The sequence below is a fragment of the Acartia tonsa genome, chromosome 11 (assembly GCF_053477335.1).
Source record: "Acartia tonsa isolate MP-2025a chromosome 11, ASM5347733v1, whole genome shotgun sequence".
Taxonomy (NCBI): Eukaryota; Metazoa; Arthropoda; class Copepoda; order Calanoida; family Acartiidae; genus Acartia; species Acartia tonsa.
This window is the reverse complement of record NC_137270.1, coordinates 46,738,640-46,756,569: the sequence shown is the minus strand read 5'-3', so window position 1 is coordinate 46,756,569 and position 17,930 is coordinate 46,738,640. Positions and strand designations below refer to the sequence as shown.

The window sequence follows — 17,930 nt, the reverse complement described above, 5'->3', positions numbered from 1 at the left end:
AAAAAAAACTTTAAGATGTGCAAACTAAAGAACTATAAACTTATAGTTAGAAATAACTCCTCTAATTTAAGGGGCAGGGATGAAATTATAGTTAGAGCTTCCAATATAGATTTACGACTCATGGAAGAAATTTTATTATGGCTTATTCAACAAACCCGATTAATATTAATGCAGAAAATTAGTAACTTAAAGAATAAGGAAAAAAAGTAAACATTGCATTAGAAAAAATAAGCAAACTGATGATTTAAATAAGTCATCAACATTTTTTGAATACATTGAAGTTAATATGCGTTTAGCCAAGCAAGTACAGAGGTCAATGCTTCTTAACGTAGTTAAAATTTTAATGAAAAACTTTAAAAACCTAAAAACAATACTAGCTTTACCAAATAATTTGTTAGAAGAATAATAGGTGAAAAGTTTAATTTTAAATACTGTAAAACTTTTATAAAAATTGTAATTGCACATATAGTAAGCTATGTACTGTAGTTAAGATTTGTTTTATAAGGAAAACTTTTCTTACTCTATTCACAGGCAACAAGAAAGGGTTTCTTGACTGTCCTAGTTCAGCAGCTAGACGAGTCTATAAATAAAAATTTTTTATTAGGTAGGAATTTATGTTTTTAATATCTGAAAGTATACATGATCAGAAAAAAAAGTCAGTATATATTATAGAAAGGGTACTTAAGATTTGATGAGTTTAAAGTAAATTAGAAGGAAGTAAATTAAATCATTTGAATTAAAGAAATTTAATTACCAAAAACCTAGTATAAAATTTTAGTATATTAAAGTTACAGAAGCGAAGTAAAACTTAATGAATTAGGTAGTTAACAATTAGTTAAATACACCTATAAATAATTAGCAGGGATTCTATGCAATCAAATAAAAATAGCCTACTGTCTATCAAAGTTTATTTAAGTTTAGAATGACTTTTACAAAAGTAAAAATAATAATTTCTTTCAGAAGATATAAAAGCTTTATTTGATATACCTCTGGATTTATCTCAGGGGGTTGGGGCAGCATCTCTATCGCCTGACTTGTCCGAGGGGGTTGGTGATGGTGACGCAACTCTAGTGCTGGATTATCTTGAAGATTCTCGTCTCGTTCGGGATCTAAAATATAAAAAGACTATCAACTAAATTATATTAAATGATTATTAAAGAATATTTACATCCCTGTAACATCACTTATAGCGAATATTGGGTTTTAAACAGCTGTCAATACCATAAACTAAATAAAAATCTAATTATAATCTATACTACTATACTCATATTTTTTATAATTGTCATTAACATATTAGAAAGGAGAAAAAAAAAAAACTTTACCTGGTTGGGAAATATTTTGCCTTCTCTTCTTAAAACATAGTCTCAATACCGCCGCCGTTCTAAAAAAAATGACAGCTGTAATTACTTCAGATGCTAGTATCAAAAAACCTACCCGGGCTACAAAGCTATCTGTAGGTCTGGACTTTTATAGTCCTGGATTAATAAAGATTTTACCAAGAAATTGCGTCAAAATAGACCTGCGTTTCCAAATTAAAGCACCCGAAAGTCATTTTACTATGCTTAGGGAGCGATCAAGTTTAAGTTTAAAAAATATAATATGCACTGGTGGGATCATAGATCCTGATTATTTGGGTAATGTTTATTTCATACTTCATAACTTATCAGGGAAAACATATGTCATCCAAAAGGGTGAAAAAATAGGTCAAATGATATTTCTAAAAAGCTGTTATCCAAATATATTAACCATACGCAGTTTTGGGGCAGAGAATGCAAATAAGCAAATGTCAGAATTAAAATATTTAAGAGAGGAAAGGGGAGCTAAGGGATTTGGTTCTAGTAATGAAATAGAGGGGGAGAATAAAATAATAAACTTACCCGAGAGCCAAAAGTCCAAGGGCAACAGCAGCAAGGAATAACTTATCGGTCGTAGCCTCATTGCGTTCTTCTTGCAGAAGAGTATTAAGAATTGTTTTAATCTTATTTAAAATCATCTGGGAACTTCCATCCGGAATACTCATTGTTGAAAAAATCTGAAATTATAAATTTTTACAGTAATAGGTAAGTAAATCTAAACTCAATAATTATAGGTATTAATTTATCTATTGATATTATTAGTAAAGATATATAGGTAAGCATAATCTATACTAATGTTTGTGTTTATTAGTTTAAGCATTGATAATATTAGTAGAGAGATAATAGTGTTTAAAGAACATTTTTTTTGGGATAATATACAACTGTATAGTAGGGGGATTCGCCTTGTTAAAACATAGGTTGGCAATTTTTTATAGTTCTTACATGGCTTAATTGTTATGTTGACACTACTGTAAAAAAAACTTATTAGCAGTTGGTACTTTTCAGTTACACAAGAGATGAAAATTCTAAACTGTAATAGAAAGTATGAATTTAGTTTATCTCAAGAACAATAGGAAACACTAAGTAAACTTTAAACTGAAAAAGATTTCTGCAGATTATTCACAACAGAGTCAGGAGGGATAGTAGACAAATTGGGGCCAAAATTAGTAGTATTAAAATATTTGGTAGGATCAAGGTTCTTCTGGGTAGCACGATGAACTCTTGAGCTAGCCGTTTGACTCTGCTGGGAACGCCGTTTAATCTTTTTAGTACACTTTTGACCTACGAATAAAAAATCAATTAACAACAAAAATAATAAGTTTTCTTTTAAATTTAACCGTTCTAGTAAATACGCAATAGAAATTAAGAATGCCGCTGATAATTATGAAGTTTGAAAAATGAAAATCGCGAAACCTATACACGAAGACGACATTATGAATAAGGAAATTTAATTAAAGTAAAAGAAAATATAACAAAAGCAAAATAAACCAAATTAAAGTCTAAAAATAATATCTATTGGTTTAATTTTATTTTTTCCATCTTATTCTTACAATTTTTTGGACACACGCGATCAATATTGGCCATTTTAAAAATTGAAATTTGATCTTTTTGATAATAGTATCATAAATATATATAATCTATATAGACTAACAGACTATAAAATCGTTCGCACCCAATAAAAAAGTCTGCAAATTAATTTCATAAAATAGCATAAAATAAAATCTTACCCAATGCAAGCAAAGCAAGTAATATTAGGATAAGAAATAGGGCCACTAGAATTGTACCACCAATAACCAAAATGGAGAAATAACCTGGGCTATAAAAAAAATACATTTTATTAAAAATGATAGGAAAAAAAATTTTTTTTTCTTTTAAAATTTACCTGCTGATTATTTCATAAATTGACTGATAGGAATTCTTGGCAGCCAAACCATAATCACGGTGGATAGATTTGTTATAGGCAGGACTCGGTTTTGGGGTAAAACTGGGAATATTTGGTAAACTATAAGTTTTTGTAGAAAAGTTTCCAACCTGGGTTTGAGGACCAGATTTAAGTTTTCGCTTATTTGTAACTTTACCACTGAGTTTAGGAGAAGGTATTTTAGTGGTAGGAACTTTTGGTAGATAAGTGGTTAGAGGATCCAATTTCACTTCTTTAAAAGGAGTTGAAACCATTTCTTGGGTCCTAAAATCTTTTCGAATTTCAGGCTCAGAAAGTTCCTCAGAATCTGCCTCCAAGACCCGGAGAGAGGAGGAGGTGGAGGTAGACATAGAGATAATTGAGAGACCGGAACCTGAAGTTATCATCGTGGTGGACGGAGATGAGACCATTCTTGATGATGGAGGCGAAGTTGTGGGCGTTGGCAACGGAGAAGACAGCGTTGCTACATCAGATTCTAAAGTGGTTGCTGAGGATAAGGGTGACCCTACTGAAAGCAAAGAAGCTGATGAGGTTGGTGAGAATACAGAGGATGGAGCAGTTGTTGAAGCCTCAGATGTGACTGAAGGTAACTTTGAGTTATCAGTAGATAGATGCGTAGCAAGCTGGGTTAGAGTTTCTTGCAATAGAACTGGTTTTTCTAAAGTAGATTCCAAGAAAGGAATGTCAGGGGAAGATGGAAAAGTAGTAAAGTAGTCAGAGGAAAAATCAACATAGGAGGAATCACTAATATTCAACGCATCTTTAACAGATAGATTGGGTTGTGTAGTGTAAAGCATCACTTTCTCATCATGCACATCATTTTCATAACTGAAGTCAATAAGCCAATTTCTTAAAAGTGGCATCATGGAGAAAACACCCTAAAAAACACTTTACTATAATGAAGTTGTTTTAAGACTAAAGGAACATATTATCTAACAACAGGGTGACCAAAAAATATTTTATTTAGACATGGAGGTCTGTACACCTGCAACAACAAACGGTCATCATGTTGTCAACAAGGAGAATGGTCAGGGAGAGTCCGAGAACAAGGAGGTTAGTGAAAATTCGTATGAGGTAGCTGAAGATTTCGACGACTTCGAAATTTTAGAGGAGTTTGATAGTCCAAGATTGATTAGAAAAACCTTCCCTGTCCTCATCAGCGATAGCTGTAATACGTCTTTTTCCACCCCAGCTGAGAAAAATCTTCTTGAAAGAAAGATTCAGAATAGGCGGGCTCTTTACTCACCTTTTTACTTCTCACTTCCCTTTTCTGAGAAATCAACACTGTCAGAAATCACAAACACGTCATTGATTTTTAAAGCAAGTTATGCTCTATCACCCTATTTAGCTTGTACACAAAAATTTAATTATAAGTTGACAGACATAGATAGTGAAACATTGTTCAAACACAATCTCTACTACGATAAAATTGCTGTACTCACAGGGGCAGTTGAAAAAAGAGCAGCTATACTTCCTTGCATGCTCAGAATTGATGAGAATAATGTTGAACTCAATCTTCTCAGTAGGTTTAGGGAAACTTGGGGAATCCATAGAGTTCAACAGGCAAGCATAAGTAGCGGGGGGTTTAGGCCAGCATTACAAAGCATGACTAAGAAGTATATCCATCTCTTTGCTCAACCACCTCCACCCCATTATTGTTTCTTTAATGCTAATGCTAAAGATAGTGAAAGTAATCAATTAATAATTAGACAGCACTATAGAAGCAGTTATTACCAGAAGTTGTATGAGACTAAGACAAACCTGATCCAAGTGTATGGTTGTCCTACAACAATACCCAGCTCCCAATATATTTGCCTTGGAGCACAGGATCAGGAAATTCTTGACTCATGTACCTTCGTGGATAAGGTCTATGGGATTGTACCAGTGGACAATCCTAGAGACTTGAATGTGCTTCTTAGTCAAGGGGAAGAGCTATATCTCGTGGACTCTGGGTACATGAGTGCCCAGTGTCTCAAATTGTATGGGTATTTCCCTGAGGACATTTTTTGGATGCCCCATACAAGGGACGAGATTCGCTCAAAGATTAGAGCTAAATTCTCAGGGGAGGGAAAAATGAACGTTGATAGGTTTCTGGATTTATCTCTGGTCAATATCAGAAATTTGTTCAGTGACTCAGGATTCAACTTACTTTTTGTCTCTCTTCCAAGTGGAAGTATCCTGAGACTGACTCCTGCTCTAATTTTTACCCTTGTTTTGAAACATAGACAAAATGATTTCACCCTCGTCAATTGAAAATTTTTTTTGTTTTTTATGCAGAGAGGGAAGGATGATTTACTTTTATTAAAAAATACACAAAAAATCAATTTGACTAACGTCCAGTAAAGAAAAAAAAAGTTCTAAAAGATTAAAAAAAAAACATAAAAAGAATTGTAGTTTTAAAATAAAAAAAAAACCAAGTATTAGTATATTTTGAGTTTCCCATAGAAAGTGCAGTTTTTGCTACAATTTTACAAGAGCAAAAACTAGGATTGCACAACAATTCAAAGTTATATAATTGTGTTTTATATCTAGAATATTCTAGACTTTTTGTGGGAAACAAAAGTATAGTTATTTACTGTGATTCAATAATTTCATCATTATTTTGTATTATGTAATTGTATATAGATACTAGAATGTTCTTAGAAACACTTTAATTATACAAGCAAAAACCAATGAATAAGTTTTTGTCATACATAAAAAGCTAATATTGCATCATGTGTAAGTTTCCAGAATCTTCTTTATTATATGACAAAAACTGATGTAGAAGTTTTTATTATGCTTTTTAATACATAATCAGCTAGTATTGCATCATGTGTAAATTTCTAGAAACTTCTTTATTATATGACAAAAACTGATGTAGAAGTTTTTGTTATACTTTTTATTGCACAAAAAAGCTAGAATTGCATCAGATTATGCCATTAACTAAATTCTAGAACATTCTAAGATCTCAGTATAAATAGAGCAGCAAAGTATCTGGTTTTCAGTGGACTTTGCACACCCACTCACTCGTAACCTTTTATTTAACCTCTGTATCTCTTAAATGTTTAACCTATCTAATGTGTTTATCTGTATACTCTCTCTTTTCTTAACCATTCTGTTAGTTTTTATAAGAATGGTGTTTATTTTTATGTGTATCAATTTTTCATTTATCTTAATTTCTGTTTTACTCTTATTGAGATTTATAGAAATTTTACAAGTTCCCTGTTGGGACTTGTAAAAATCAAATGAAGCTCAAAACTAGAGAAATAGTCTAAGTTCTGAAAAATCATATACTTATGCTGCTTAAAAAAAATCTATCTTTAGCAAATTTATCTAAGTTTAACTATTATATCTTTGGACTTGTAAATTTACAAAACATAATGAAGTTTGATGATTATTATTCAAAGTATTTGGATAACAAACAATTACATGTCAAGTGTAAAGAAAATCTTAAAGAATCAAATATTATAAGTTTAAAGTTTACTTTCTTATTAAGAACTTATGGTTTACACTTTGCAAATCCAAAGATATGTTTTAACTGTCATAAAACATATTTAACCTTATATAAAATAATTGAAAATAACTTAAAAAACATTATTATACTTATGTTAGAATACAATACTAAACTATGATACTCACATTTAATCAACAATAAAGTATAAACAATAAACACTTAGTACATTTTTCACTTTGGTATATATTGAATAATTTGAACTTGAAGTTGTGAGACAACAGTTCTTTATTGCACAAAAGTTAATAAATAATAGGAGATCTTCGCGTGGAAGTGTTTACAACACTTAGGTCTTTGTATTAATTTTGCCATTACTTGAGCAGTTTAAGAGTAAAAGTAAAACTAATTTAAAAACTTAACTTATAAGCATATCATAACTTACTAAAGGACCTTTGCCTCTATATTATCTTGGTAAATGTTTATTATTTAAATATTCTTTATCTAATAGACTTTTTCTTAGAAAGCAAAATAATTACTAATTTAAAGCTTGTTAGAAAGTCCTAGTACCTTTGGAAGCGATTAGTAAAGAGCGGAGTTATTCCTGCGGAGGGAATAGCGTGATTAGTGATTATGTATATAGTTGATATTCATTAGGTTATGATAGTCTACATGTACAACTTATTAAAGGACCTTTGCTACTACATTGTCTAAATATAAAGTAACTTCAAAAATACTTTGATGATTCCTTTTATTTAGAAATTCAAAGTAGTTGCTAATATCAAAACTTGTTAGAAAGCCCTAGTACCTTTGGAAAACGTTAGTAAAGAGTGGAGTTCTTTCCTCCAACTTGATTAGGAATTATTCAAGTGCAAAAATAGAATCATTCTTAGTTGAGGGTTAGGAATCAACGTGGTTAGCAATTACATATATAGTAGATACAAATATTTTAAGTTTTGCAAAATTATTAGAGATTAAAGGACAGCTATCTGTAGGCGTTTGGAGCTTTAGGGACTGAAACGCACGACACAAATGCAATTGAGAGCCTTGTGTACAAGCAATTGCAACTAGATGACACTCTAGAGGCCCTAGAGAATGCTAGTATATTTGTGGCCATTGGTCGCGGCCCTAGGGGGACACTCGCACCGGTTGACACTCTAGAGGCCCTAGAGCACACCGGAACATGGGAACCTCTATAGTTGTACCTCTCTTTAAGGATGCTTGATAAGAAATATTAAGTTGTATAATACATGCTGAATTAGATTTTGGGACACTGATTAGTACAGCTCTGTAGCTTAATAGCTTGGATTCTAGGAGTAAGGGTACGGTAGCGCATCAAGTTGTACTTGTATAAGCCGGCTATGCAGTTTACTCTGAGTTTCTATTGTTATAAGAAAAGCAAAATACACCTGGTAGCTTGCTAGAGTTTAATTAAGCATTGGATAAATCTTTATTTATTTATTCTTGGAAAATCTAGCTTTATTTAATATTCTCACAAATTATAGCTTATAAGTACTTCATAACATAAATTTAATCTAAGTTTAAAGTATTGAATTGAACTGCTTTATCTTTGGCAAAGTTGAATTGTTTATCACATCTATCACTTGAATCAATTTAGTCTAACCAGCTAAATGTTGTAAACTTTGACAATATTGCGTTTAACTTATTCGGTTTGGTAGCTAAGTTTATGCTTTGTCATATGAGTTGGAGATTGGCTTCAACTTGGTTGGTATTCTCTTCTTGTTCTGAAACTTGGCACGTTTTATTAGAATTGGGAGAAAACATATCAACACTTTTTGAGACTTTATAAGTCAACAGGAGAACGCTAAAATGTAATATCAAATAAACAAATGTAATTTAATTTTAAATAAAAATCACTTTTAAGTCATTTTTAATATTGTAAAAGGTGTTTTAAGTTAATAGAAACTCCTAATTAATTATGATTTATGATTTCACAAATCGCAGTATTAGTTTAAAGTACCTAATAGTGTATATTAACAAAAAAATGTGGCCTAAGAATAAATTGTTTATTTTATTATATGTGAGATCATTTATGAAAGTCTTTTAATTACTATGTTTTCTTCGTTAAGGTGGCAAAAACTAATTTTGTTTCATAAGGTTATAAAAAATTTAAAAGGCCAATCAACTATTCTTTTAAAAAAGTGCTAGAATTAGTAGATTACATTTGTGAACTGCTTGGGAATGCTTAAAATTCTAACCAATTTTTGGTTTATTTTCTATGATTATGTCTATTTTTCTTAAGATATGTTTCTATTTGTTCAAAATATCAGATGATTGTGTTTTATTGGCTTACTAATTACAAAGTGACAACTTTATACACCATAAATCCTTGCTAAAGTCGATTATATTTCAATTTATTAAAAAAAAAACAGGAAATATTTTTTCCTTTAGCATTTTTAAAAATCACTTCAGTATGCTCTTATTGGCTTATTTAGTCTTAAAAAGTATGTATTTGGATTGTCCATTGAATGTAGATAGTTTTAGGCACCTTAACTGTCCAATTTGGTCAATTTGGAGCAATATTAGAGAGATTTACATGAATATACTTGTAATTTTCTATAAAATAACTAATTTTATATTTCAACTTTTTGCTGTATAAAAGAGGATTTTACAGCAAAACTTTGAAATAAGATATCTTAAAAAGTATTAGAGCTAGAAAAATGTTAGAGACCTTTTTAGAAAGCTCCAATATCTGTCATTTCAAATGTAATGTGAGCGAATTTGCATGATAAACATGAAAGACAAAATAAGACAATAAAGCAGGTTAGGTGAAGGTAGTCTAAAAATAAAAGTAAAATTTGATCACCAAAAGTAATTTTAAAATTTTCTACTATGGGAAGCTACTAACTCAATTTAGGGAAAGCATGTTCTGAAACCACCATGAGGTCCCAGTACATCCTGTGTAAACGGTTTCTGCGGGGGGTTTTTTCTAACCTAACACGCCTTCGGGTGGGGTGTGTATAGTAAGTGTTATTTTCCTTTAAGAATCCTCATGACAGTAGTTGTTTCAGTATCTTTAGCATTCTCTCTCTTAGCTCTGCCCAGGGTTCTCAGAACAGACAGAATATTCCTAATTTGGTTCATGATTATTAGAGGGCTGGATATAATTCTTAGGGACACCTGCCATATCCAAATTGTGAATTTTGATAATAAAAATTTCTTTATATCATATGGGCTGGATATAAAGTGAGGATCAAATCAAGCAAAGTATGCCAAACACAACAAGTAAAACAGAGTGTGCCATTATTTTGTCAAGTAAAGCAGAGTATGCCAATATTCCCCCAAGTAAAACGCAGTATGCCAATATTTCATCAAGTAAAGCAGAGTATGCCAATATCTTAATAAGGAAAGCAGAGTATACAATATTTTAAGTCAGATTATCTATCTCATCTATGACTTTTTGTGTACATTCTACGCTAATCAGAAATGATTCGTTTGTTTAGATAACCAAGAAGAATCATAAACTAACTATCATTTTTATTAGCACTCTAAAAAGAATTTTATGGATTCACCACATGACAAAATTAATCAAATAGCACTCTAAAAACTATTCCTGAGACCAAAATCATAATGAACTTGTTTGGTCAACTGTTCCTCACAAAGTTTGTACAAGGTGAAAAACTTTCTATAGGGGACAATTTTTGCTATATAAATTAATGTATTATATCGTTGATTAGCTTGCAATTTAGTAAACTGTATTGATGTAATGATACAGATCAGGCATTCTGTAGATTATGGGTTAAAAAGTTTGGACACTACTTATTTAAAATTAACAAATCAAAATTCAATGAAAGTATCTACAGTTCTTGCGTCAGCAAATAAGATAACATAGTTATATATCTTTAGATAACAGTGTAATTTACAGTCCAACTGATTTCCAACTTTTATGTCATAAATTTATTTTCTATAATATTATTGAGTTTAAGAAGGGGTAGCTATTCTAACCAACAATTCTACAAAAAATCACAAAACCTTATAAAGTATCTGGTGGTATATTTTTATGTTTTTGTTATGTATCTGAAGAGGGGTGGGAAAGAAGGGGAGGAAAAGGGGAAGGGGGTTGTAAGGAAATTTTCCTTTAGAATTGTTTGTCAGAATATCATTCCCTTGTCTCTGAGTTGAAGTTAAACAATGATTATTTACTTATTGAAATGGTTAAAATTGTCCTTCCTTGCTAAAGTAATGTTTTCCAAAAATCCACAGCTAGCCAGCTTTACCCTGATAATTATCTGTCTGTCTGGTACCATCATGGCAACATTTCTAGATAGATAGATAGTTAGACATCTAGAAAGATAGAATTGTAGAAATAGACATTTAAAAAATCATAGACATAAAATTTTACACTGATAATTATCTGTCTATCTGGTACATTTCTAGATATCTAGAAAGATGTACAGGAAGGTACAGGTGTTTCCAAAAGAGATAAAAATAAGTATTTGCAAAAAAAATCCAAAGGTACCCAACTTTACCCTGATAATTATCTGTCTTTCAGGAACCATCATGGCAACATTTCTAGATAGATATAGATATCCAATTCTTGATAAATAGACATCAAGAATGATAATATTTGCAAAGAAATCCACAGCTAGCCAGTTTTACTCTTATAATTATCTGACTGTCTGTTACCATCATTGCATACTTTCTAGATATTAAGATAGATAGTTAGACATCAGAAAGATAGTCAGCAAGAAATATACTACTAGCCAGTTTTACTCTGATTATTATCTGTCTGTCTGGTACCATCATGGCAACATTTCTAGATATATAGATAGATATCTAATTCTAGATAGATAGACATCAAGAATGATAACATTTGCAAAGAAATCCACAGCTAGCCAGTTTTACTCTTATAATTATCTGTCTGTCTGGTACCATCATTGCATACTTTCTAGATATTAAGATAGATAGTTAGACATCAGAAAGATAGTCAGCAAGAAATATACTACTAGCCAGTTTTACTCTAATAATTATCTGTCTGTCAGGAACCATCATGGCAACATTTCTATATAGATAGATAGTTAGACATCTAGATAGATATCAAGAGATAGGTATTTCAAAAAAGTCCACATGAAACCATCTTAAAAGTTAATCTGTCTCTCTGACACAAGTATTGCAATATTTCTATTTAGATGGATAGATAATAAGACATCAAGAAAGTTCTTGGAAAATCAGTTTAAACCTATTTCTAGAAAGATAGATAATTAAAAGACAAAAAGATAGAAAATTATATTTTTCACACTGAAAGTCAGTCCTCTCTTAAATTTTGTCAAAATGAAACCACTATAAAGGAATATTGTGACCGCATATCTTATTTCCGGAAGTCTTAACTGTGAAAAGTTATTTTATCAAATAACATATTTATGATTTTTGAAAAAAGAATTAAACTCATATTATAAAAAAAGGGTGTCTCCATGCAGTTGTTATGCTTCTAGAAGGTTGAGATCACCAAAGGTGTCTACTAGCGTAGTTTCAGTAAGCTGTAATTTAAAAAAGAATACAAATAATTTGTACCTGAATTGCATCTTAAGATTTTCTGGTAGCTCCTGCCTGCCAGCATAAGTTGGATTCATAGTAGTAAACACTCCAAATTCTGGGTTCATATCAACCACCTTACAAATTTTAATTATTAACAGGATGTATGTCCTTGTGTGTATCTGTCTGTCTGCCAGCATAAGTTGGATTCATGGTAGTAAACAATCCAAATTCTGGGTTCATATCAACCACCTTACAAAATATTATGAATTAATTATATATCTGTCTGTCTAAGATCTTGTTAACCTATGGACCAATGTGATTCTGCTTGATAGGTCCATGGATGGCTTTTTACCATTTTTGGGGTGGTACCTCCATCCTTTCAAGATAAATCGCCCCTGGAAAGAAATATCAACCTTCAATTTATTTTAATTATAACTAAAATTTAAAGGGGAAGGTCGACTTACCCGTTCTCTCAAGTTTGAACAAAATCAATTCGAGGAAATCTTCAATCAAATTGTAAAAAGATTTATAGAGGCATCTTGGAGAATCCCCCCTTATCATAAAATATTTTTAAAACTATGAAAATTTTGTTTCAGAAGTTAAACTTTTTACTTGCAAGAAAAATAAAGACTTTCTTTTTTAGCTTGGAACTATGGAAAAAAGGTAAAAAAAAACAATTTAAATTTATTTTTAGTTTGTCAATTTAAGACTTCATTTATAAAAAAAATGGAAAAAAAATATTATTTCATTACCTCTCCATCAGTAAAAGTGAACTTTTTCTTTTTCTCTTTCTTACATGTGAATATAACATTGCACTGCTGAGAACACACTAAATATAAATACTTATAAATGACAAGAAATTGAATCAAATATTTTTAAATTATTAGAGTTACTGCTTGTTTTAAAATTAAATGTTAAAGTTTTTTATATGATTTATTACTCGGCATACCAATTAATATGTGTATAAAAAACATTTAGTAATGCAATTAAATAGCTAAAAATCAAAATAATTCTATACCTGAGAGAACAGGGAGGGTAATTCTGTTGAATTCATCAAAACATCCCCAGGAGCCACTCTGGGCCAGACCTTTGAAAATTCTACCCAGACCTTTGTAGTCCATCTGATCAGAACAGTTAAATACCACACAGTATTTGCCTAAATACAATTTTATATTCAAACTTTTATGCTGTTCTTGTTTTAACAAAAGAATAAAGTTATTGTACATTAATTCATGGTAGATTTAGGTTTTTTAAAATTAATATATATAAATTTTGTTTATCTAAGGGTTAAACGGACAGACAAACATCTTAGAGGAATAAAAAGTGATAACTAACTTCGTATAGGTATACCAATTAGGTGTGACTATATTTGTGTGCATTATTTACGTCCTAGGCCCCTAGAGGCCTCTATGAGTATCTGAGGAAAGAGGATTGGTTGAAAGGAACCCTCCACTTTAAATTTTAGTTTTAAAACAAGGAAGTAAAAAATAATTTTTGAGGTAATTTTTTCAGAGGATATTTCATTTCAGAGGGTCGATTTACCCTACCCCAAAATAGTTTTCTGGACCTATAAGGTTCAGTGGTTAGCAAGATCCTTGCTATACAGACACACATATTTAGGCAAACATTTATCCTGTTACTTTTACATAAGAACTGAACTTACCTAAAGCCTTGGCCATGTCTTTGACTGTTTCAGTTTTACCAGTTCCAGCAGGCCCCGCAGGGGAGCCACCCATACACATTCCAAGTGCCTAGATCATAATAGTTATCGTATTATAGACAGCTTTCCACGGATATCGATCTATAATCTGTTTATAAAGGAGCAAACTTTCGGATCCTGGAAAGAAAACGAGGTATCGGGTTTCGTCGTATTTTCACTGTTGCTTCTGATAGGTTAGGTTACGTAAATATTAATGATTGCCCCGCCAGGATAAGAAAAAGGCAACTCAGGGTTAGAGCCTCCCCGCAGCGGCTAGAAATAGGAGAAACACTACTGTGAAAATATGACGAAACCAGCTACTTCGTTTTCTTTCCATAGTTCAAACTTTCTTCCACATATCTCTTATTTTTCTTCTATATATTTATCTATCTAACTACTCAGAAAGCGTATTAACTATCCTTCTATCTGCCAACAGATTATCTTTTTATATCTATCTATGTTTAATGACCTGTGCTAAAGTAATGTAGCATCTATCTGTAAGTGGGGTGATGACCAATCTTTCCTGACATCCTATATTCATCACATAGTCATATGCATTAGATAAAATTAAAAATCTACTTTAATGTTTATTGCACTAGTCCCCAAAGTTTTATAATAAGGTATTCTTAAACGTTTGCATAACAACTTTAAGGACTTTGTGAATTTGTAATAAGTGGTTGATTAATTTGAGTTTCCTAACGTTTCAATCACTAAATTTAATCTACAGACGAGATAATTTTGTGTATCTAAACTGGAAATGTACATAAATTTATCGACAATTGTCTTATCCCTTTAGATCCCTGATTAAACCAAGTTTATCGAAAAATGTCATAGACGTTCATACCTAATGATCATACACAAAATTACCCTTTCTGTAGATTACAATTAGTTGTAACGTTTGGACACTCAACTCAATGAATTAAACAATCAAAATTCAATAAAAGTCCCCAATGTTGTTAAGCCAAAAAATAAGGAAACATTATTGTAAGAATTTGAGGAATAGTGTAAGAAACAGCTAAATATAACCACCCTCCTTGTTTTCTAAAATAACTCTTTTTACCTGTCTGATAGTCATTCATACGAACGAAATATTCTAATTAAGGAGTAGCTGCGCTACAAAATGATTATACTGCATACAAGGCCATTCCTATAAATTCATTTTGATAGATGAAAGAAACATCTGTGATAACTATACTTGTTATTTCTTCCTCTTGCTTGAAGTAAAACCTAAAAATAATTTTGATAGATGAAAGAAACATCTGTGATAACTATACTTGTTATTACTTCCTCTTGCTTGAAGTAAAACCTAAAAATATAGGGAAAGGTAGGCTGTACTGTATAAGTGTGAGTTTTAAGGCTTAAAAAAGAGTAGCAGAACGATACTATTCACTAAATATGTATATTCCTTATTGAAAAGAACTATAGACAAAAATATTAGTAAAAATATTTAGTAAATATTATCCTTCTAATAATGTTTTTAAGTCTTAAAACACACCTTTACGGAATTTTAGCATAACCTACCCGCCCTCCCCCCCTTTGTTACTTAATTATTGTGTGTACCGAAGGATCTTGCTGACTGATATGGTTCTCATTTACAAAGACCCCAGCGGACAATTTAGCGATTTCGCCAGGCGAAATCGCGAACTTTAGCAAGGGATTAAATGCGAATTAGCAGTTTTTAGCAAAATTTTTGTATTTTTTGCGAAAAATTTCGAATTCGCGAAAATTTTGCGAAATGTATAGGCTAAAAATTGCGAATTAGCAAGCTAAAAGTTGCTAAAAATTGCAAATTAGCAAGCTAAAAGTTGCTAATAATTGCGACTGTGTTAATTAGATTTTTGAGAGAACGAAAATATGCAAATTCGCTAATTTTTAGCGAAAAAAAATAGAGAAAATTCGCGAATTAGCATTTTTCGCCTTTTATAAATCGCAAAAAATTCGCAGATAAAACTAGCGAATTTGCGGCTTTTTTTTCAAGAAATCCTTGCAAATTCGCGGATATTCTCTATTTTTTCCCCTCAAAATTCTTGCAAATTCGCGGCTTTTCTCTATTTGTTTCCTAAAATTTCTTGCTAATTCGTGACTTTTATTTATTTATATTCGCGGCTTTTATCTTTTTTTCTAAAAATCCTTGCAAATTCGCACATTTTTTTTATTTTTCCGCTCAAAATTCTTGCTAATTCGCGACTTTTATCTATTTATTTTCGCGGCTATTCTCTTTTTTCCTCAAAATCATTCCGAATTCGCGGCTTTTCTCTATTTTTTTCCCTCCTAATTCTTGCTAATTCGCGACTTTTGTCTATTTCTCTCAAGCTCTAGCCTACGTAAATATTAGCGGATTCACAATTATATACTTCAGATGCCCTTTACTTTAACTTCTAATTCAGAAGTTAAGTGATGAGTATATCATATATTTTTTTGGGGGGCAATATCTAATATCCTTTCCATCCTATGCTATCAGTAATCAAATTTTGTATACTGTTGTCTGTTGTTTAGATTTTGTCATTATTTCTTACAAAAAATTTCAAAATACCGGAAAAAAATGAAATAGGAAACCATTATAAATATGATATACTTATTTCATTTTTAAACAACCATACATATATTAAAAAAATACCAAAAAAAATATATTTTTCTAAAATGTTAGAGACATCTAGCGGCAAAAATTTAAACTATATAAAGTATAAATTTATTAAAATTAAATTTAATGGAAAAAATATAAAGATAGCTCGCCACAATTTTATACACAGGGAGGGAGCGGACATTGTATTTTACACTAGTCCCCAAAGTCTTAGTATTTTTCGTTGGCTTTACAAATTTGGGGACTTTTATTGGTTGCCTTAATAAGTTAAGTGTTCAAACATTTCAATCACTAATTCTAATCTACAGAAGGGGTAATTTTGTGTGTCATCATTGAGAATGTACATGAATTCATTTGCCATTGTCTTATCCCTTTAGATCCCTGTTTTCTACACCTTATATTAAGTAAATTTCAAATTCAATGTCAATTTTAATTATCCGTAAATTTCCATATACAAGAACAGACAAATATTTAACCGGTATGGCATTGAATCTGATAAATTTATGCTGGATTAGAACCGGTTCTTGGGTCATGTATCACAATAAACACTTTTCTGCATATGGTAAAATAAAATCATAAAATCAATAACACTGGAGTTAATCTTACAAGTTTTCATTTTACTATCCGCGGACAACCATCTAACGTTGAAATAATCTATTCCTTTTAGGATTTGATGAAAATAAAGATTTCAACCTATAGGGACAGAAAGCTATATATGTATACTAGCGGCTACGCCCCTAGAAGCATCTAGGGGCACTTTAGTTAAGGTAGGAGGAGGAAAAGTCGACCTCATCACATTTAAAATTTGAGTTTCAAAAAGATAAAAAAGATATTTTTGGGGGGAGGGGGGTGAAGACACCCTCTCCCAAAATAGTTTAAAACCTTCCTAGGGCCTATAAGAAGCTTCACTGTAAAGGAGAACAAAATCGGTTCAGCAGTTAGCGAGATCCTTCAGTACAGACAAAAAACGCTTACTACTTTATATAAAAGAATATATAAAGCCTCTAGGGGCTTTGCACCAAGATGTTTGATCAACCTAATTTTTCATTAGGGGGGGGGGTGTCCCACCCCCCAAGAAAATAGCTTAAAACCATCTCAGGACCAGTTGGTATATTCTCTGAAGAGTAGAGCCCAATCGGTCCAGTGGTTACTGAGATCTTAAGCTTCAGACGGACAGACAGACATCGTTCTACTTTGTATTATAGATTTAAGTAGTTAGAATTGTCATATTGTTATTCAAATTTACAGTTTTTCAAAAGTTAAACTTTTCTTTAATTAGGGTCGGTCCGTCCATCCAGAACGGATAAATTTTTCGTCAATTTAGGCAGGTTAGTATTTTTCCATCGATTTAAAACTTTGCAAGGTGATTCCTGTAGTAGAAAGGTACAACTTAGAAAGCGTAGCAACTAAATTAAATAAGATTTATTTTCAAATGGGTTTAGTTATGAAAA

At 31.3% G+C, this 17,930-nt stretch overlaps 2 protein-coding genes across 2 annotated transcripts; one reads left to right on the top strand and one right to left on the bottom strand.

Moving 5' to 3' along the window:
• The first annotated feature begins 3,731 nt into the window (after positions 1–3,731).
• LOC145332778 (uncharacterized) lies at positions 3,732–5,610 on the top strand. Its single transcript, XM_080177838.1, has 2 exons — positions 3,732–3,862; positions 4,244–5,610. The coding sequence occupies exon 2, from the start codon at positions 4,246–4,248 to the stop codon at positions 5,527–5,529; it is 1,284 nt and encodes a 427-aa protein (XP_080033964.1). The 5' UTR covers positions 3,732–3,862; positions 4,244–4,245; the 3' UTR covers positions 5,530–5,610.
• Positions 5,611–9,694: 4,084 nt separating this feature from the next.
• LOC145331334 (dynein axonemal heavy chain 5-like) lies at positions 9,695–13,354 on the bottom strand. Its single transcript, XM_080175950.1, has 5 exons — positions 13,218–13,354; positions 12,952–13,028; positions 12,236–12,333; positions 10,868–10,984; positions 9,695–9,794 (listed from the first exon to the last, which is right to left on the bottom strand). The coding sequence occupies exons 1-5, from the start codon at positions 13,318–13,320 to the stop codon at positions 9,695–9,697; spliced, it is 495 nt and encodes a 164-aa protein (XP_080032076.1). The 5' UTR covers positions 13,321–13,354.
• Between the last annotated feature and the right edge of the window lie 4,576 nt (positions 13,355–17,930).

Excerpts from the sequence above, each read along its gene's own strand:
- LOC145332778 (XM_080177838.1), top strand. The coding sequence starts at position 4,246 with ATGGAGGTCTGTACACCTGCAACAACAAACGGTCATCATGTTGTCAAC.
- LOC145331334 (XM_080175950.1), bottom strand. The coding sequence starts at position 13,320 with ATGGACTACAAAGGTCTGGGTAGAATTTTCAAAGGTCTGGCCCAGAGT. Across the intron at positions 13,029-13,217 it reads TACCCTCCCTGTTCTCTCAG|TGTGTTCTCAGCAGTGCAAT; the intron begins GTATAGAATTAT and ends ATTTATATTTAG. Across the intron at positions 9,795-10,867 it reads AATTTTAACCATTTCAATAA|GAATATTCTGTCTGTTCTGA; the intron begins GTAAATAATCAT and ends GAACCAAATTAG.